Genomic DNA, 17637 nt, shown 5'->3' on the forward strand with positions numbered 1-17637 from the left:
AACTTACAATTCTACTAAATTGTCACTTACAAGCATATCTTTAAACATAAATACAAAACACGTAACCCATATTCGATATCTAGCAAACAATAAATCGATATTTAAACCTGTTTACTCAACCTATGAACACAAACTGGAATCTCTCACTTCCGAGTACCTCCACATCAAAGAGAAAACATAACGACGTGTAATTAGCACGGCGACGATGAGAGATTGTGGAAACTGATTTTGTAAAGGAGCTTTCTCATTGGAATTGTGAAATTAAATTGTATTGTAATGTGTTTGCCAATGTTATCGGTAGGGCATAGTAGTGTTAGGAGTGTCCTGTGTGTTCATTTTAGGATTGTAGGTACTTGCCGATAGTCACAAAGTTCTTTTGTTTAATTTTATTTTTTTAAAGCTGGTATTCTAATTGGATCATGGAATGACGTAAAATAGACTTATTTTTTGTGGAATTGGTGAATTAAATTAATTTGGTATTCAAAAATTGAAATTATTTTCTTTTTTAAACAATCAAATTTGGCACTATTTTTCGATGCTTCATCGGTATTTCGCGGGGGCTTTACGAATTTTAAGACTCAAAACAATTCCTACGTAAGAAACGAACCCATAAAACATCGCTCGCGCGCAGTGCGCTTGGCGTGACGACCAGAGGGCTATCCGGAAACAAACACGAAAATAACACGCTAATCCCGATCCCGTTCATATCATCCATGTTTATATCAATATTTAGATGCCAAATCCCATATTTACCAGTGTAAATGCTCTTTAAAATGAAACTCAAACAAAACGCTCCCTTATTTGAGCACATGAGTTCAGGCAGTTAATTAGACGGTACGACACACATGCATGATGTATCAGTGTTAACATCCCTGTAGTTCAAAACGTAAACTTCTATATTTTTTTGTCTGATGTTTGCAGATTGCCTGAGCAAAGGTTTTGAATTCGATTAGACAATAGGTTCTCAATGTTTCATGGCCTTTTTTCTCGCAATCGTACAAGAAAATATGAACAATATAGGGGCTAAAGAAGTTTTGTTAGTAATTTGTCACATGTATAAAATGTGAAAATTTCAAGTGTCTATCACGGTTCATAAGATACAACTTGGTGACAGATAGGCAGACAGCTGCGGACCCTCAGTAAAAAGGGTTTTGTATACCCTTTGGGTTCGTCTACATTAAACGGAAAATCTGATACGTATTTCCTCCAAGAACTCGTTCTTTTTAAACTCTTGAACAGAACCAAGAATAATAATCTATTTAGGTAAGTTAAAAGAAAACTGTTTAAATTTAAAAAGAATCAACAATTCAGATAATATAGTTGTTCCTTTCAAAAGCAACGAAGCGCTTTCTCAGCTCATTCTTATTTAAAAACAGCTCTCACCATCTTCGAACAACATAAAATCGTTATTTCATTTCAAATAAACGATTCTTTCATTTCGTAACAAGAAAACCGCATTTCTGCTGCGTTGGGATCCCTTGGGATTGAGAAATGGTAGAAACCCACGCAAAGATCCATGAAGATGAACAGTGTTCCGATTAAATTACCTTCTTCGATCAGAGCTATTTGATAGAATAGAAAGCAAAATTATTAAGTTATTCGGTATGTTTTGAGAACGCTAAAGAGATTATTAAAACAATGGAATTATTGTTCAAAACATGTTTGGTCATGTCAGGTCTACACTCTGACCAATTTAAGAAAAACCTCATGACAATTCATAAAATGTTCTATGAAATGACGATTTTTCGGGATTGACCCAAAACCGACCAATTATATGTAATTTATTAAAGCTTTTTTACATTAGCATAAAAGGTTACCTATTTTAAAACAGAAACATGTGAACATACATAGATTACATGAGCCAAAAATTCTAGAGCAGGATGGTTAAAGTGAGACAGCGCTCTACATTGCGTAAAGCAGCATCTCCCTTTCCCATTCAAAAGCTGGTATTAGGAGCGTAAACAACCCCGAATTGAGAGTACTACGACCTTCGCATCGAGTACTTAAGGTTCAATTTGTTCTCAAATACTTTACACAAACACTTTTGTCATTAAGCAAGGACTTTCCCCAATCTAAGTGTTTTTTTAAGGGTTTTATTTGTTTGAGAACCAGTGACTCTAATACAAGTTCAAAACACGACTGTTTCGTGTGTGGAAGCAAGATCGAGCGCTACACCGCGTAGCTTTGTCTCGCTTCCGCAAGGACAGCTGAAATGACGCTCACAAGCCCGCAGAGATTGAAATAATATGTAAAAGGCTCTTAACCTAATGTTATAATTTGGTAAAGGAAATAAAAATGACCCGTGCTGATTAGTTTACATAAAACATTAGACCTTCTTAATATATTTGTGGATGTTAAAAGCGCCAACCGACCGGCTTAAATTCGATTATCAAGGGAAAAGTGTTTCACGTTTTCGGTAAGGAAATTCTCAGTAGCTAACTGAATTTGTCTAACTTAATAGATGTAAGGAATAATAAGTGAAAAGGTCTAAATATTTGTGAATACATTTAAAAAGAAGAGACGAGACCTTTTTTATAAATTCAAGGCATACAATTGAAGTAGAACACAACATATTTTGTAGCAAACTATCAATGTTGAAGTGCAAGTACATTTTGCACGCTAACCGATATAAAAGCTGGTGAAACCACATGAAATCACTAGTTTTGGTATGGATTACCAGCAGCGGTTAGCCCACTACAAATCGAAAATATGGGAACACAATATCGAGATTAAAACTATCCTCTTTGTTATTCCAGGCAATAAATTATCCGTATACAAAATTTCGTTCAAATCCGTTCAGTGGTTTTCGCATGAAAGAGTAACAGATATCCTTATTAGAAGACATTTGTTACGTATATCCAAGTTTCACATATCTCATTAAAACACCAAAATCATTAAATATCAAACATAACTTCATTTCCATTAGATACGACGATAACCATTTCCTTAAAAGCCAAGTTGTTCTATCACACATGTTAGGTATACATTGTAACGAGGCTAGCGGACACGTCGCAAGTTTTGCAGTCTACAAGCTCGCCAGAACTTTCAATCTGGATTAGAAGTACTTAGGTCAAGGCGGGCTAAGAAGACTTTATTCTAGACCAGAATACAAATGGCTGGAACACTAATCAGTTGTTGGATATAAGCCACAGGAAGTTGAGAAACAAGATTTGGAGAAAATTACATTTTGTTATTTCAGACTTGGTGTTACTTTTCGCTAGTACCAATATTGGATAACTGCTATTCAGGAAGGCTTAATACGATTAGACTTGTCTGAATTAGGGTTAGAGTTAATTAAGGATCCTGAAATTAGGCAAAAGCACTTAGTGCATTAGAGAGGGATTTCGCTGACTAGGAATCAAGTAGAGTGAAACGGAGTAGACTGTGAACTAGCCAATCAATTCCTACTCCCATTAGTGTAGGTAAAATGTAGTTCTGTGGTCGCTCTATTCACGACTTGCTTTGATCCACCCCGCCTAGTACTGCTTTAGAGAAAGCGTAATTTAAGGTATTCATATTGCTACTTATTATTATTATCTTAAGCCATAAGTATCCTTTTGAAGGGTAAAGACCTTCGTTTCTTCTTCTACTTATCCCGGTCTATGGGTGCCAGTTTTGCTAAAAGGTAAAATAATATATCTTGTCCCGCTATCTTCTTCTGAGCGAGCAGCGAGGTCTCCTCTTATTAATTGCAACTAATGACCTGACTGTCTTATGTGGCTATTTGATCATTAAACAAAATGTATTCAAAATACTAAAATATTCTCAAGCAAGCAATTAATAGGGATGATGACATTTTTTTCTTCGTCTGTCATGTACTTAGTTTAGTTAATAATAATTATTGATAAATAGTTTTTTCTTTGTTCTGCAAACATAATTTGATAATATGAGATGACTTCTGTATATAAATTTTACGAAGTCGTTACGTCACAAACGATCTCTCTTAAACAGTGAGGCAGTTTTATCTTGTCCGTTTTTTAGTGGAGATAAAGGCAAAAATACGGGTCTAACATTTCTCATACACAGTCATCACCTGTATTAATATCGGCCATCTTCCTTTCAGGTATAAATTAAAACATAATTATGATGAGCTCATTTAATCATTTTCTATATCAAATCGTCGCCATATCTACTTCGTCCATGAGCGGTGTTAGTCTGTACCTCTGTTTTTTCTTTGGGTGGCTGGAATTAAATGATAGTACAGTATCATTATTATATTCCGGAAAATGAAAGTTTCGAGTCGTTAGTGCATAGATTGTGTAATTTCATTTAAGTACTTCTCAATAATTCGTTTCTTAGTATTTTATTCTTACATATACTATGCATTCTCAAATACTTTTAGATTATTCATTCTTTTAATACTCCACAACTTTTTCATAACGCCATCTAGTCTCAAACTAAGCAAAGCTTGTATCATGAGTACCAGACAACTGATAAACACACGTATGTTTTTTTTTAATACATACAAAATATAAAAAAATACCCAGACACAGAACAAAAGATCGTGTTACTCACATAATCATTTGTTCTGGGTGGGAATCGAACCCACGACCTCCGGTATAGCAGTCAAGGCCATTAACCACTACACCAACAGGCCAGACACAAGTTCAACCGTCTTACTTTGAAAGCTGGAGGTAAACCTCCTGTACAAATAGTACGCTGTTTTGATTCTCTTACCTCTGGTTCTTTTCTGAAAGGGAAGGCATTGAGGGTGTCAGCATACGCCTGCCAGAATAGCGAGACGTGTGTCGCAGCGAGCTTGCGTCTCTGCAGCACACTGTTCAGACACCACACGTCTTCGTTGGTTTGTACTACAAAGCCTAGGGAAAAAATATTTTTATAACATGCTAAATGTATTAAAAATAAAGTATATCTATTACAGACCACTACAAAATGCGATAGAAAGCCGATGAATGCTTCACCCTTCAGTAAGTTGAATACTGCGGTTCCTGATCGCTCTCTGTTTTTTTAGGTTTGTTCTTAATTTCATGAACACCGTGTAACTACACTTTATTCAATTCCACTACATTTTATGTAGGATGAGTTGAGATCTTAACATCAAAACAGGCTAAATATCAAAGTTTTATAGTTGCTGACATTGAATGACTTCATTTGAATTCGAAATTTGTAATCACTTAGTAGAGGTACGATAAACATAACTTCCTCAAATCCAATAAAAATAATAGCACAGCAATAAAAAGACAATTTGAAACAGAGTTTTCAACAAAAAGTTTGTAATGTCAACAGGTTGAGCATAATTTAAGGGCGACTGGAGTCGTCCGCTCATCTTGAGTTCTTAAGAGCCACTTAATATTAAAGTTGCGTGCTTAAATCCAAATCAGGAGTTGAGCAGTTGTTTGATAACAAACCCACTGAGAATTCGTGGTTATAAAGTCTTTGAATGATAATTGACGTCCTAATGACGACCTAATGACGTCATAGACATCATTGAATAAATTAAGACTTTAAGTATGAACATAGAAATCATTAAAACTATATTGATAGGTCGGAAAGCCAATAGGTCAAATCCACTGTGCGCGGCGTGTCGACGGGTCACTCCCCGCGGAGGACAATCACTTGCATGTGTTCGTGTCATTAACTAAGTAGGTGTGAGATAGAAGATTAAATTTTTCACTGCGGGAGTTGATTTTTTAGTAGCTGTTGTGGAAGCCTGTGTTTAGAATAAAACAATGTGATAGAAGGTCTAATATTACTGATATCTTTCTTCTGGTCCAATCCAACATACACACATGAAGAAACAGTGATTGGTATTTAAATGTTTATAAACAATAATATCGCTAATATTTGTCATCGTTCCTTCAAACTATAAAACAGAAGAAACCTACATATATCCTTGCTTATGATTGAAAACAATCTTACCAACAATAGCAGCTACTCTTAATTTTTCTTTCAGTTCTATTAACAAGGCATTCTCCGTTGGATTCACTGGATAATTTCTCTGAAAAATAAAATCAAAATACATTCTACATATTAAATCTGAAAGACGTCTATAAAAACACACTTTTCCATAGTGAAAAAGGAGGTTTTTATAGATAAACTGGTCGTAAAATATCCTTATTCACGTGTATCACGTGCGGGGTATAGATTTCTACCGTATTTTCCAATTTAGACGGAGCGATGGGTCACGGTCGGGTCTTAGTCTCGGCACAACAATATGTAGATGTCTGTCGAGAAAGGTAGAGCTAACATTATATATTGAAAACTTCTGGGTTAGTGTATTATGGTGATCTGAATGTCTGATTCGCGTTTTTTTACCTAGAACGGTGAAAAACCACAAAAGTCAATTGTCATTTATGGTTTGAAAAGTACTGCACTATTCTGAAATAAATGATTTTTATGGTTTCATTCCTTAAGGAAAAATCCGAACCCTATTACTGAGCGTCCGCTGTCTCTTCGTCTGTCTGTCCGTCCGTCGGTCATCAGGCTGTATCTCATGAACTGTGACAGCTAAATAAAATGTAATAATCGCAGATGATGCTATTGCCGCTACAACAAGAGCGAGCTTAAGCAAAGGGCGTTGCGCTGAAAAAAATGTTGGTGGATGAAAAATAAATTTCAGATATGTTTTTTTTTAACCTGTTTTAGTGTATAAAACTCTGAACAATTTAACCCGCATTTGATCGGTTTCATTAAAACGATCCCCAAAAAATAAGTCCATTTAGATAGATAGATAGAATACTCTTAGTTACTGCACTAGATGTTTTTATATTTTCTAAGTAAGAACCTCGGTTGTCTGCAGAACTACTTTAGTTTATACCTACTTCAAGAGTATATAACCAACCTATTTTAATTTTCCACCTCTATAAATGTCAACAGTAGCGCGGGGAGTGTGCCCCAAACAATCAACGGTTGTTTACTTTCTAAACTTAATTTAAAATTAAACCTGTCACCTGTTTAACTTTCCAATCAAATTAATCTCTGTTTTAGATATGATATGGAGTTATAAGGTTAATACGTATTAGTTAAAATGGGCAATGGACAGACAGTCAAGACTCTCTAAAAGTTACATTTCTTTCAGTTTTTTAAGTTTTATTTTATTGATAAATGTATGACTAATTAATTAACTAAGAAGAGTAGGCTGTCGTTTCGTAAACATTTTATTTAGCCAGTTATCGTTTGATGACGTCATCGCTTGTCATACTTTTATCAAAGGTTTTTTTAATAACTACAATAAAAATTGTTTTAACTGTTTTTTTTAAATGTCCCAAGTATAGGAGTAAACAGATTTTCACTTTTATACCTTATTGAATTAAATCGCCTAACAGAAAGATTGTAAGTGAAACCGAATAGCACAGCTAGTATATAATACGTATAGTGGTTTATTTCTAGCGAATGTTCTGAAAATACGAGCTTCCTCTCAAGTGGCTCTTTGTCCTCACCTTTGTGTGCCGTTCTCTGACTACACTGTGAGTATAAAACAGACAAACTCAGAGATTGTTTTTGAAAAACCAAATATTTATTTATATTCGAGTTTTTTTTATTTAAAACCCGCTCAAGTGCGAGTCAGACTGGCAACACTGAGAGGTTCCAATAGGCTTTTAAAAAATCAGGTTTCAAAAATAAATTGATTACTCATCAATTTTATGACCCAACCAAGCACTACTTAACCCAGTTCTTTTATAAATTGCTTTTATAGTGGCAATAGAAACACGTCTTCTGCTGAATTTCATTCTTCTATTTATCACGGTTCATATGGTTTAGCCTGGTGACAGACGTACTGACAGATAAGTCCCCATAAGTCTTTTTTTTTAGTCAAGTTAACCTAGAAGCGGTAAGAATACCTCGAAATCTAACAAAGGTTATTTCATACATCGGGATAAACCTAGAATTCAATATTAATTTTCAAAGTTATAAAAGTTTCATTAACATAACTGAACTTGGTTAATCTTAATTAAGTTTGTAATTTACTGTCTTTGATATAATGCATATGATCTTAAAACTTTGCACATATTTATAACTAGCTGTCGCCCGCGACTTCATCCGCGTGGTTAGGAGATATAAGTTATGATTTATACCAACCCTGTTTTTTCCACATTTTCCATTGTATCTTCGCTCCTATAAGTCGCAGTGTGATGGTATATAGCCTAAAACCTTCCTCGATGAATGGTCTATTCAATACAAAAATATTTTTTCAATTTGAACCAGTAGTTCCTGAGATAAGCGCGTTCAAACAAACAAATTCTTCAGCTTTATATATTAAGTATAGATATTACGCTGATGTATGTTTAATTAACATTCACAATTAAGAAAATTACTTTCTAACTGCCAGTAGTACTTATAACTGTATACTTAGCTGAAGAACTCTTATGGTTAAGCATCTCTCATCTTACTCCCTCTAGGGGTTTTCAGCAAAACTAAGTACATTTTACGTCAAAGCAGTTGGAAGGTTATGATACTTAACTATTTAATTTCATCTATTTTATAGAGAACGTACTTGAAAAATCAGTTCTGTTTTTGTGTTTTAAGTTTTGTTCGGTTGATGTTAGTTATTATTTTTATTAATATTTTTAAGAACATAAACGTACGACAGTCTGTAACTAAAAACTAAACCAAACTTAAGAAAATAAATCAACAAAATCTGTTCATCCATAACGAAGTTATGAGGTAACAAACATAAAAATTATCTACGAATTGAGGACCTCCGTCTCTATGAAATTCTTAAAACGACTTTAGACCAGACTTTAGACTTTTTCAGTTTGGCTCGAGTGACAGTCAAGCAAAAAGCAGCCTATTCCTATCTATCCCAAAATCAAATGTTATAATCGATATTGCAATTTATAACCTTTTATATGCCATTTTTAACCTTTTTAACTATAAAACTGGGTATCTTAGCAGTAATACTAAATAATATATTCTGTAAGCTCGTCGTATTCATACTCTGTCCTCGGATCCGACCCTCAATTCTTTGGCAAAAGTCGGCGAACTTTAAAATTTAATGTGGCTCTCACAAACGAAACAAGACTTTTTCCCTTAGGAATATTTTAATTAAAAAGGATTTCAATTCACTTTTAGATATTCGCTTATCTTATTTGTTTTGTGGAAGTCCGGATAAAGGATGGGCTTTTAACAAGTTGAGTTTGGTGACCTAATTTGAGTTGTACAGTGACATACACCGGGTTCAAAATGGGTTTTCTGATTATGTTTTTAATGGCTTCTGTCTGACGAGAAAAAGATAAAAAAAAATGTATTATGTGATTTGTAGGTCGGTTTGTTATTAAATTTGAATGAAATACTTTGTTATCATGTCACTTTGTTAAGCCACCTGGAAAACCAATTTTTGGGGTTCCGTACCCAAATGGCAACAATGGGACGGGTAACCGATTCACTTTATTATTAGATTATTTGTATGTTTCATCAAAAGACGGTCACGTGAGAGTCGGACCTGAAATATTACTTCGTAACTTGTTTATTTAATTAGGTATTTTTATTATACAAATCATATTAAAACCCACATAAAATAAAGCTTCTTTATTAAGACGCAAAATATCAACAGCTATTTTTTAATTATATCTTCTACCAACAATCATCTATTAACATGCTGTGGCTAACTCCCTAAAATCATTTCAAGTCAAAAATAATATCGTATTTTTACGTTCTACTACATATCAACCAAAATAGAATAAAATGTAAAACCTATTTGATCCATACAAAACATTCCATATACTACAATGCAGGCATATTAAATATCAAAATTGAAACTTCGACATATGCCTGTAACTGCACGTTCCATTCATTCATTCGTTCACATCAGTAACATCGCAATATTAAAACTTTCAATCGTGTATCCGTAACAATTTCTAAAGGCTTCTAGAAAAGGCTTAGGATATAACAGATACTTGATAAAAGATTGCAAATATGAGATTCTATATTGAGAAGTGTTTGATTATTTGAACAGGAATAAGAAGTTATTGGCATGAAAAGGGCAATGAGAATAAGTATGCATGTGCTTGGTTGTGTGCCAGATTAATAATTCTTGTAAAGGATTTAATTTGGACTTCGTGTATAAATAATGAAGAATTTACAATTGTTTTTTTTTCGATGATTTTAGCGAAAGCCAAATCAAAATTAACCTTCGCGGTGGGATTGCGATTCGAAGTAAAGTCAAAATCAGCTCAAGATTAAGGACTCCGGTTGGGTCCGAAACTAATCGGGCGGTCCCGATAAATACGCGTCAGTAAAACATTGCATCATTTAACAATGAATCATTTTCACGATACCTACTATAAAAATGTTAGAAATACAATAAAGTATGATAATTTTTACTTTTAGTTCAAGATTGAATAAAAACTATTATTTTCTAAAACATTTTGTGCTTTCAACATCGACAACAAACGATCAAAGGCTAAAAACTAAAACAAACGTTCTCTACACAATTTCCCAACACAAATAATCCGAAAATTAATACCATTTATTCCAAAGTTCAAAACTCCGAAGACCTTATTAATACCAATAGCCTCAATCAGAAACAAACTTGACTACATCACGAGTATTAATGGCATCAAAGTATTTCCCCCGATATCAATTAAGCCTGGATATTATAAAGTTTGCAATTAATAGCAAATGGTATCGTTATTTGTGTACTAAGTTGGGAATTTGAGACTTCATTAGTTCAATTATTTGGTAAGACAAACTTGATAACAATCAACGATGCTTTAAGATTGTTTCTGTCATCATCTACCTATAATAAAATTTGTTTGTTTGTGTGTTTGATCGCGCTATGCTCAGAAATTACTGGTAGGATTTGAAAAATTATGTAATTTTCAGATAGCCTATTTATTGATGAATGGCATGCAATATATGATGGCATATCATAACAAAGTTGCGTGCAACAGCTAGTTATTCATATCAACACCATCTTTAGAGTTTAATCACAATACATGTTCATTTCCCATGATCAGTTTAAGGTCCAGCTACTCTGGGAATATATACAAGACTTTTCTAACCAAAACCTTTTTTATTACTCCTTTTCGTTACTTTCATACAAATGTAATGTGCGCGGTACTTTGCCACTAAAGTCACCTAAATACAGACTTGTAGGTAGTGTGAGAAAATGGAGGGCAAACAAACATGTAGGTCGCGAAACGATATGTTTCTTGCTATCCATTCACAACATCAAAAGAGGTGGTAATGACTTTTAGATGTTCGTTCTCTAAGTAGAGGAGTATAAAATCTGTACGTCGCTTAGAAAAGGAACATCAGTACATAACTATAACCTCCATAGGGGAAAATAGATAAAGTTGAAAACAAAGTAGAGCATACCTCGTCAGAGACACAAAAACAAAAAAATGTACCTAAAGATTTAATTAGGCAATCTCATGAAGAAAAACGGTAATTGGGTTCCAGTTCTAGTGAAGATCATTTATTTACAAGGAACTTTCTAAATGTTTTCGATTAAGTACAACTGGTACACCTTCTCCAAACTTTTCCATTATATCAGTCCTAATAACGTTGTTTACTCCTCTCCGTTACCTAACATCTTAAATGTACGCAAGATGTCTGCTGATTGCCTGACCTCTACCAATCAAAACAAATGGGAAGCATTTAGCTTAACAAACACATGCTATAGAAGATATCTTGCTGCACGAAAAGAGTTGCTCTTAACCCTAATTGATACTCGAAAGAACAGACAATTGAAATCCAGCTCTATTGTTGGTTGAGTAGAGTGTATTTTTCTTTGTATTCTTCTAGTTTTCGTTTAATAGTTCTGTTAGCTGAGGCAATTAGCGGGCGATTGAAAGTGCAGCGTCAAAGGAGTTTGCGTCTAATCTTGACTGAAGACTGTTAATTTGAAATGTCAACTAAAGGCGCTTTAAGCGCTGATATTGTGATTAACCTAGTTTTCTAGAAGCCCGGTGAAATAATAATAAATGAAGTCCCTATTTCAGAAAACTTGGTAATGATTTTAACACAGGAACTTTGACTCTCCGTCATCGTCATGTCAGGAAAGTTTTTTTTTACGAGAAATATATTTACTATACTTTTTTCACCTGATTTCATAAAGCACAAGATGTCTAATTTGTCTGTTTTTTTTTTTGTTTGTTGCCTCAGAATATCGGACTAGGTAAACCGATTTGATGATTCTGTCATTTAGTTCCATGTGTCGAACATGTGTGTCGGTTATTCAAACACTGAATTATATATCATTTAATGTGTTCATGTTTGTTTTCTCTATTAACTAAATAAATACTCTATTTGTTGAGCTGATGAAGTAAATACCAACTTACCGTTATAAATTAGTTAGCGTTAATTCGAAACTTCGGAAACTTAAACATTGTTAAGTTTTACTCGGACAAAAATGATGTATCTCTAATTGTGGCTTAGATTTTAAGATGGATTGATAATACTATGGGAAGCTCAATGATTGCATTCAGCTAATATGAACAAAATGATAATATATATTATTTTTAAACTAACCCTTAAGTACTCCATAATGACAAAAGTCCCGACTTCTTGTCTCCACAGAGTGAGGTTCCTGAGCGCTTCGTGTATCATTTCTGGGGTTATCTGTAATTTAGGTAAACCTCATTATAAAGTTCAGAAACTTTAAAAATAAAATTCTAATATTTTTCTGCAAAGTATGATAATTTAGAAAACAGCAAAAGTTAAATCAACAAATTGAAAAATGACGTAAAAAAAATCTAAAAAATATGGAACAAAATCAGATTTGGATCCGACTTGAAAGGTAATTTAAAAAAGGGCGTTCTGAACACAAAAATACCTTTATCCTCGTTCACACCAAACTTATTAGTTTTATTTAATATTAGTTAGACGCTGGTTTTAGCCCCAGAATGAACACGAAACTATACAATTTATATGCGTAATCCTTTACGCAGGGCGTTAAGATTGCCGAGTGGCATTATCGGTGCGTATTTTCGGTTCAGTGTGCACGAAAAACGTATATATATGGAAATTCAATCAACCTTCTTGGTCACAGTTGGCGGCTGACTATCATTTTGGTGTGAAGAGGACCGTAACTATACGAATATTATAAAGAGGAAAGATTTGTTTGTTTGTTTGACACGAATAGGCTTCGAAAATACTGGTCCGATTTGAAAAATTCTTTCACTGTTAAAAAGCTATATTGTCCTCGCTGAACAGAGGCTATAATTTATTTCAAAAATATTAGGGTTCCGTAAGAAAATTGCGATATCGAAACCCAAGGTGTCATAACTTATATCTTCTAACCACGCGGACGAAGTCGCGGGTAACTGCTAGTATAATATACGATGGACTGAAGGTTGTGTACCGGGCAATGCGTCGGCAGCAGCAGCTCGGGTACTTCTCCCTCAGGTGGTGCGGAGTTGGTGTTGATGAAGAGAGGCGACAGCATCTGGCTTCGCGACCCGATCTGAACGTGTTGACAAACTGACGCGTAGGCTGATGAGAAATATCGGATTTTGGATAGTGATCAGGAAAACTACGGGAAATTATATTGTGACTATTGACAGGGGTGGAGAACATTTTGGGAGTTCTGCTTAAATATTTGAAACTTTTAAGGCCGATTTTTCAATCGCCAGATAACTTTTATTCAACGAATATATTCGACGTTTTAACAGATTTCGTATAGAAAATATGTCAAACGGCCATATTTATTAGTCAGATAAAAGTTTTCTGACGATTGAATCGGACTTTAGTGGAATAAAATATACTTACGATTTGTTAACTGTCTCCCCAGAAAAAAAATATTTAAAGTGTAATTTGAGGGATGCCTAACATCCTAACCTAAAATTTGTATTTTGTATCTTACAAAATACAAGCATCGAAGTGGATAAAGTAGTTTGACATATATAATTAATGACATTGTTGTACATAATAAAAGACAATAACTGTAATTAACGTTTAAAGTAGGTACAATCGGTACGCTTGCCTATAGTTTTCCTATAATAACGTCATGAATTAATATTGCCATTTTAATTAATATACTTTCCATTTTGCTAATATCATTAAAACAAAAGATTGAGAGTATGTTTGTGACCTCTTCACCCCACAACGTGCTGAACTAAATTTAACCAAATTCGGTCCAGAGTTAGCTACGGTCCTGGATTTACACATTAGTCAATTTGAAACCGTATTTTAAAAATCACCGTGCTCAATTATTATATCGTAGTTCGCGCGTTCTCTAGATACGTCGACTTAAATATAATAAAATTCTGAGATTATTGCTTATGGTCGTGCGGCAATATACGAAGATAAATCGAATCAGGTATTTTTTAAGTTTGCTCTGTGAGTATTTTTTGGTTTCACCAGGTATTGAATTTATTCTAACCTGGCGGCTTCGGTTTTACAATTTTAACCACCTTTTTTTTCTTCAACCTTCTTACTCTCGCAATCTTCTTTTTGCGTACATTCGGGTAAGTGTGGTAATGCCTTATTCCGTATCGTCTTGCTCTAAACCTCCTCTGAATATATTGGAATCTGACGACAAACCGCTTGGCTCTAGCACACGGATTTTAAATCAAACAAAGAATAAAAATAAAAGGGTTTATTAGAAATAAAATCAAAATTTCACTTTACATTTCAAAACACAAAGCTTTCTACCTTCTGCGGCAGCAGCGGTGTCCACAATGTATGCAGCCGGGAGTTCTCGAGCCGCTTCTAGACGACAGTCTGGTGAATATCGTGGATACTGACAGGTCGCGCTGGTGTTTCCGGTCCTCTCTCGGGCGAGGCTTCCTTTTGGGGGCTCTCCGCACCTGGCGCCGGGCGTACGAGCGTCGCCTCTTTACCACTCGCCCGGTGGCTCTTCTGCCTCTCTTTTTCCTCTCGGGAGCTTTAGGTTCGCGTTTCCCGATGATGGGTTTGGGCACCTCAGGCCTCGCATCGGCCATGTCTATTCGACTCCTCACGGAGTAGGTGGCAGACACCGAGCTTTCACTATTCGACGCACGTTCATCGTGGCCCCTGTCATCGTACAAGTCGTTCCCAGAATTTGTCCTCTGACTCTCTTTCTTACTTGTGGAAGGCTGATTCTCCTCTTTCGTATCATTATCATCCATTGCCAATTTCTTCCAAAAATAACTGATAATTTTGTTCTATATACTATAAAAAATTCACATAGAAAATGATCAAAATCACCTGTCAGAAAGTCGACAGCAAAAGCTCATTTGTTTTCTGTTTATTCTTTTTAATTGGGCCAGAATTGCAACATGACATGCAAAGTTAAAAAGTCTTATTGGTACAATAAAAAACATTCTCCAAGAAGACTTTAACGTGTTAGAAACTTTTTTTCATACATTAAGTATTCCGCCTTTACTAAAAACAAACTAAACAGAAAAAGTAACATGCGCTGTGATGTGGGTGAATTTTATGATTCACTGTTTTTTTTTAATGTATAAATATGTTTGCTACATTTTATTTACTGACCCTAAATAATATTATTATGACAATGAAAAAAAAACCTGTATATAGACCTGCTACTGTAATACTCTGTTCGCAGAATATACCTGCAGTTCGTAGCCGCAGGCATTTCGCAAAGCCCTGTCAATCCAGGCAGCTACACATGTCTGTTACCTCCCCGCGGCATGCATTCGTGAACACCAGTTAGAAAATTGTACTACAACTGTTTCAGGGTATTCCAGGATGAAATATATCTGAGAAATATTCATCTTTTGCTGTTATCTTTTGAAGAATTCGATACTGGTATTCTTATGTTTGTTTTTTTTTCAATCGTGTTTAATATTTTTTAATTTATTGTTAAAAATATCTCTCCCTGATGTCGTCAGTCAAATTTGAACAAAAATAAAACAGATTCTAATCAGGAATGTAGAAACACTTCTGTCTCAGAAACATAGTTTCTGCTATTTTTCTGACTTAAATAACTCATTAACATTGTATGGTAACAAAACTTCAAACTTCAATTTTTCTAAGAACTTATACAACGTAAGGCACCAAAACTCTTAAACTTAAACAATCACCAATTACTGGTTAACAAATTTTGCAAAAACGTCTCCCGAATCCAGACAGTCCCATACCCAGCAGTATCCCACAACGAGCTGATGAAGACGATAATCTCCCAAGACACACCACACTTATAACCTATTCAATCAACAATCTTCTTGTCCCAGTTGCTGGTGCGGCCTCAGTAAGACAGCGCACGGGTCGAGCACGCAGACCGCGAACCCGGGCGAGGCGTGGGTGCCGGCTCGGCACACGCAGTCAGCACCGACCGACGCGTACGGCACTGTCGAGTTTCAGGGCGGACCACATCCCACTAAAGCTCAAGTATGTATTGTTAATTGTTGTTTGGCATTTTTTGCAGAGTTTGAATGTTACTGGAAGTATTTTAGGAAATCATCAAATAACTCAGACTTTTATTTAATAAAAACCAATCATGGTTCTTCTTTTGAGATTTGTGTGCCGGAGACGCACGCGGTATCCTTATCGGGGAACCTTTGATTAAATTCGTTATGGTGGTAGTTTACATTTTGAGCTAATATAAAGGCTTCTTTAGGGGTAAGCTTACGTTTTGAATTAATAAAAATGCGATACGAATAACGACGAGGGTCGCTGCTATCACTTATTATTAATCAATAATTTAATGTCTAACTCCCCACAGTACGTTCGCCTCTCCCACGACACTCGCCCCGAGCTCATAGTCCAGCTGCTGACACGAGAATGGGCTCTCGACCGCCCGAAGCTGCTCATCACCATCCAGGGAGGGAAGGCTAACTTCGATCTGCAGCCAAAACTGAAGAAGGTGCTAAGGAAAGGACTTCTGAAGGCTGCGAAGACCACTGGTGCTTGGATATTCACAGGGGGAACTAATACAGGTAAATTGATGTAAAGCAAAATATCTCTTTAAATCGCTGTTCGGTCCGATAAAAGGTAGTCATTGGTCAATGGCATGTAGGATCATATTTATTATGCCTGTACACAGCCACGCTGGGAAGCGACAGCGATTGTTGGTTATTTTTAAGGTTTTGTATCTAAAACTGCTACAATAAAAAAAATGTTTTTTTACACAGATTTTATATTCCTTACGCCGCTTTAACAACAAATAATAAACATAATCATTTTAACCGGTTGGCCTTAAATTTGATGGGACCCTAATTTGTGAGAAAACCTCGATGCTGCGAATCTGTTTAGCTCTACACCGATTCATAGTTAGATCTGCCATTTTTTGTATGCCCTATACATAAATACCCTATACATACCATTTGACATCATACTTCATTATTTTCTTTCAAAGCTTGATTACCCTAAAATAGTTCACTTTCCAAAATGTGAGCCTTCCATGTTAATAGCCACCTTAGGAGAGGTGAGTCAACAAAGCGATGTCATTTGATTACATTAGCAGAGTGAGCACTGTAGCTCCATTAGCAGTACATAGGCTTGCACTCCCGTGACGTGTGCCAGTGCCTCTATGAGGCGCAATGCGGTGCATGTTACTTGAAAACTATATGGCCTTCATTTTGGTGCTAACTGGAGACATTTTTTTGGAATTTGTTGTGGTCAAGCGAGAAAATCTTCCGAAAGTTGCAACCGATTTTGAGACCAAAATATGAATGAAGTAAAATGTATCATTAGTAAGAATTTTAGGCCAATTTATTGATGCGACTCCATAACTTCTGATCTAAAGAGGATTGGTTTAAGGTCTACACAAACACGTCAAAGAAA

General features: G+C 35.3%; 2 protein-coding genes across 5 annotated transcripts in view; one reads left to right on the forward strand and one right to left on the reverse strand.

Moving 5' to 3' along the window:
• The window catches only part of LOC113502870 (transient receptor potential cation channel trpm), a 221897-nt gene that overhangs the window by 136521 nt on the left and 67739 nt on the right, over nt 1–17637 (forward strand). For all 3 annotated transcript variants that reach the window (XM_026884607.1, XM_026884616.1, XM_026884624.1), the window contains 2 exons: nt 16086–16242; nt 16577–16790. In XM_026884607.1, coding sequence (XP_026740408.1) covers nt 16086–16242; nt 16577–16790 — 371 coding nt within the window. The remainder of the gene's footprint in view (nt 1–16085; nt 16243–16576; nt 16791–17637) is intronic.
• LOC113502896 lies at nt 470–15142 on the reverse strand. 2 transcript variants are annotated; one of them, XM_026884655.1, is made up of 7 exons: nt 14560–15142; nt 14288–14436; nt 13268–13398; nt 12436–12525; nt 5881–5959; nt 4678–4820; nt 470–4182 (listed from the first exon to the last, which is right to left on the reverse strand). In XM_026884655.1, the coding sequence occupies exons 1-7, from the start codon at nt 15015–15017 to the stop codon at nt 4108–4110; spliced, it is 1125 nt and encodes a 374-aa protein (XP_026740456.1). In that variant the 5' UTR covers nt 15018–15142; the 3' UTR covers nt 470–4107. The 2 variants fall into 2 exon arrangements, with proteins under 2 accessions (XP_026740456.1, XP_026740448.1); XM_026884647.1 differs by lacking the exon at nt 470–4182 and having other exon boundaries at nt 4572–4820.

Source organism: Trichoplusia ni, chromosome 2 (assembly GCF_003590095.1).
Source record: "Trichoplusia ni isolate ovarian cell line Hi5 chromosome 2, tn1, whole genome shotgun sequence".
Lineage (NCBI taxonomy): Eukaryota > Metazoa > Arthropoda > Insecta > Lepidoptera > Noctuidae > Trichoplusia > Trichoplusia ni.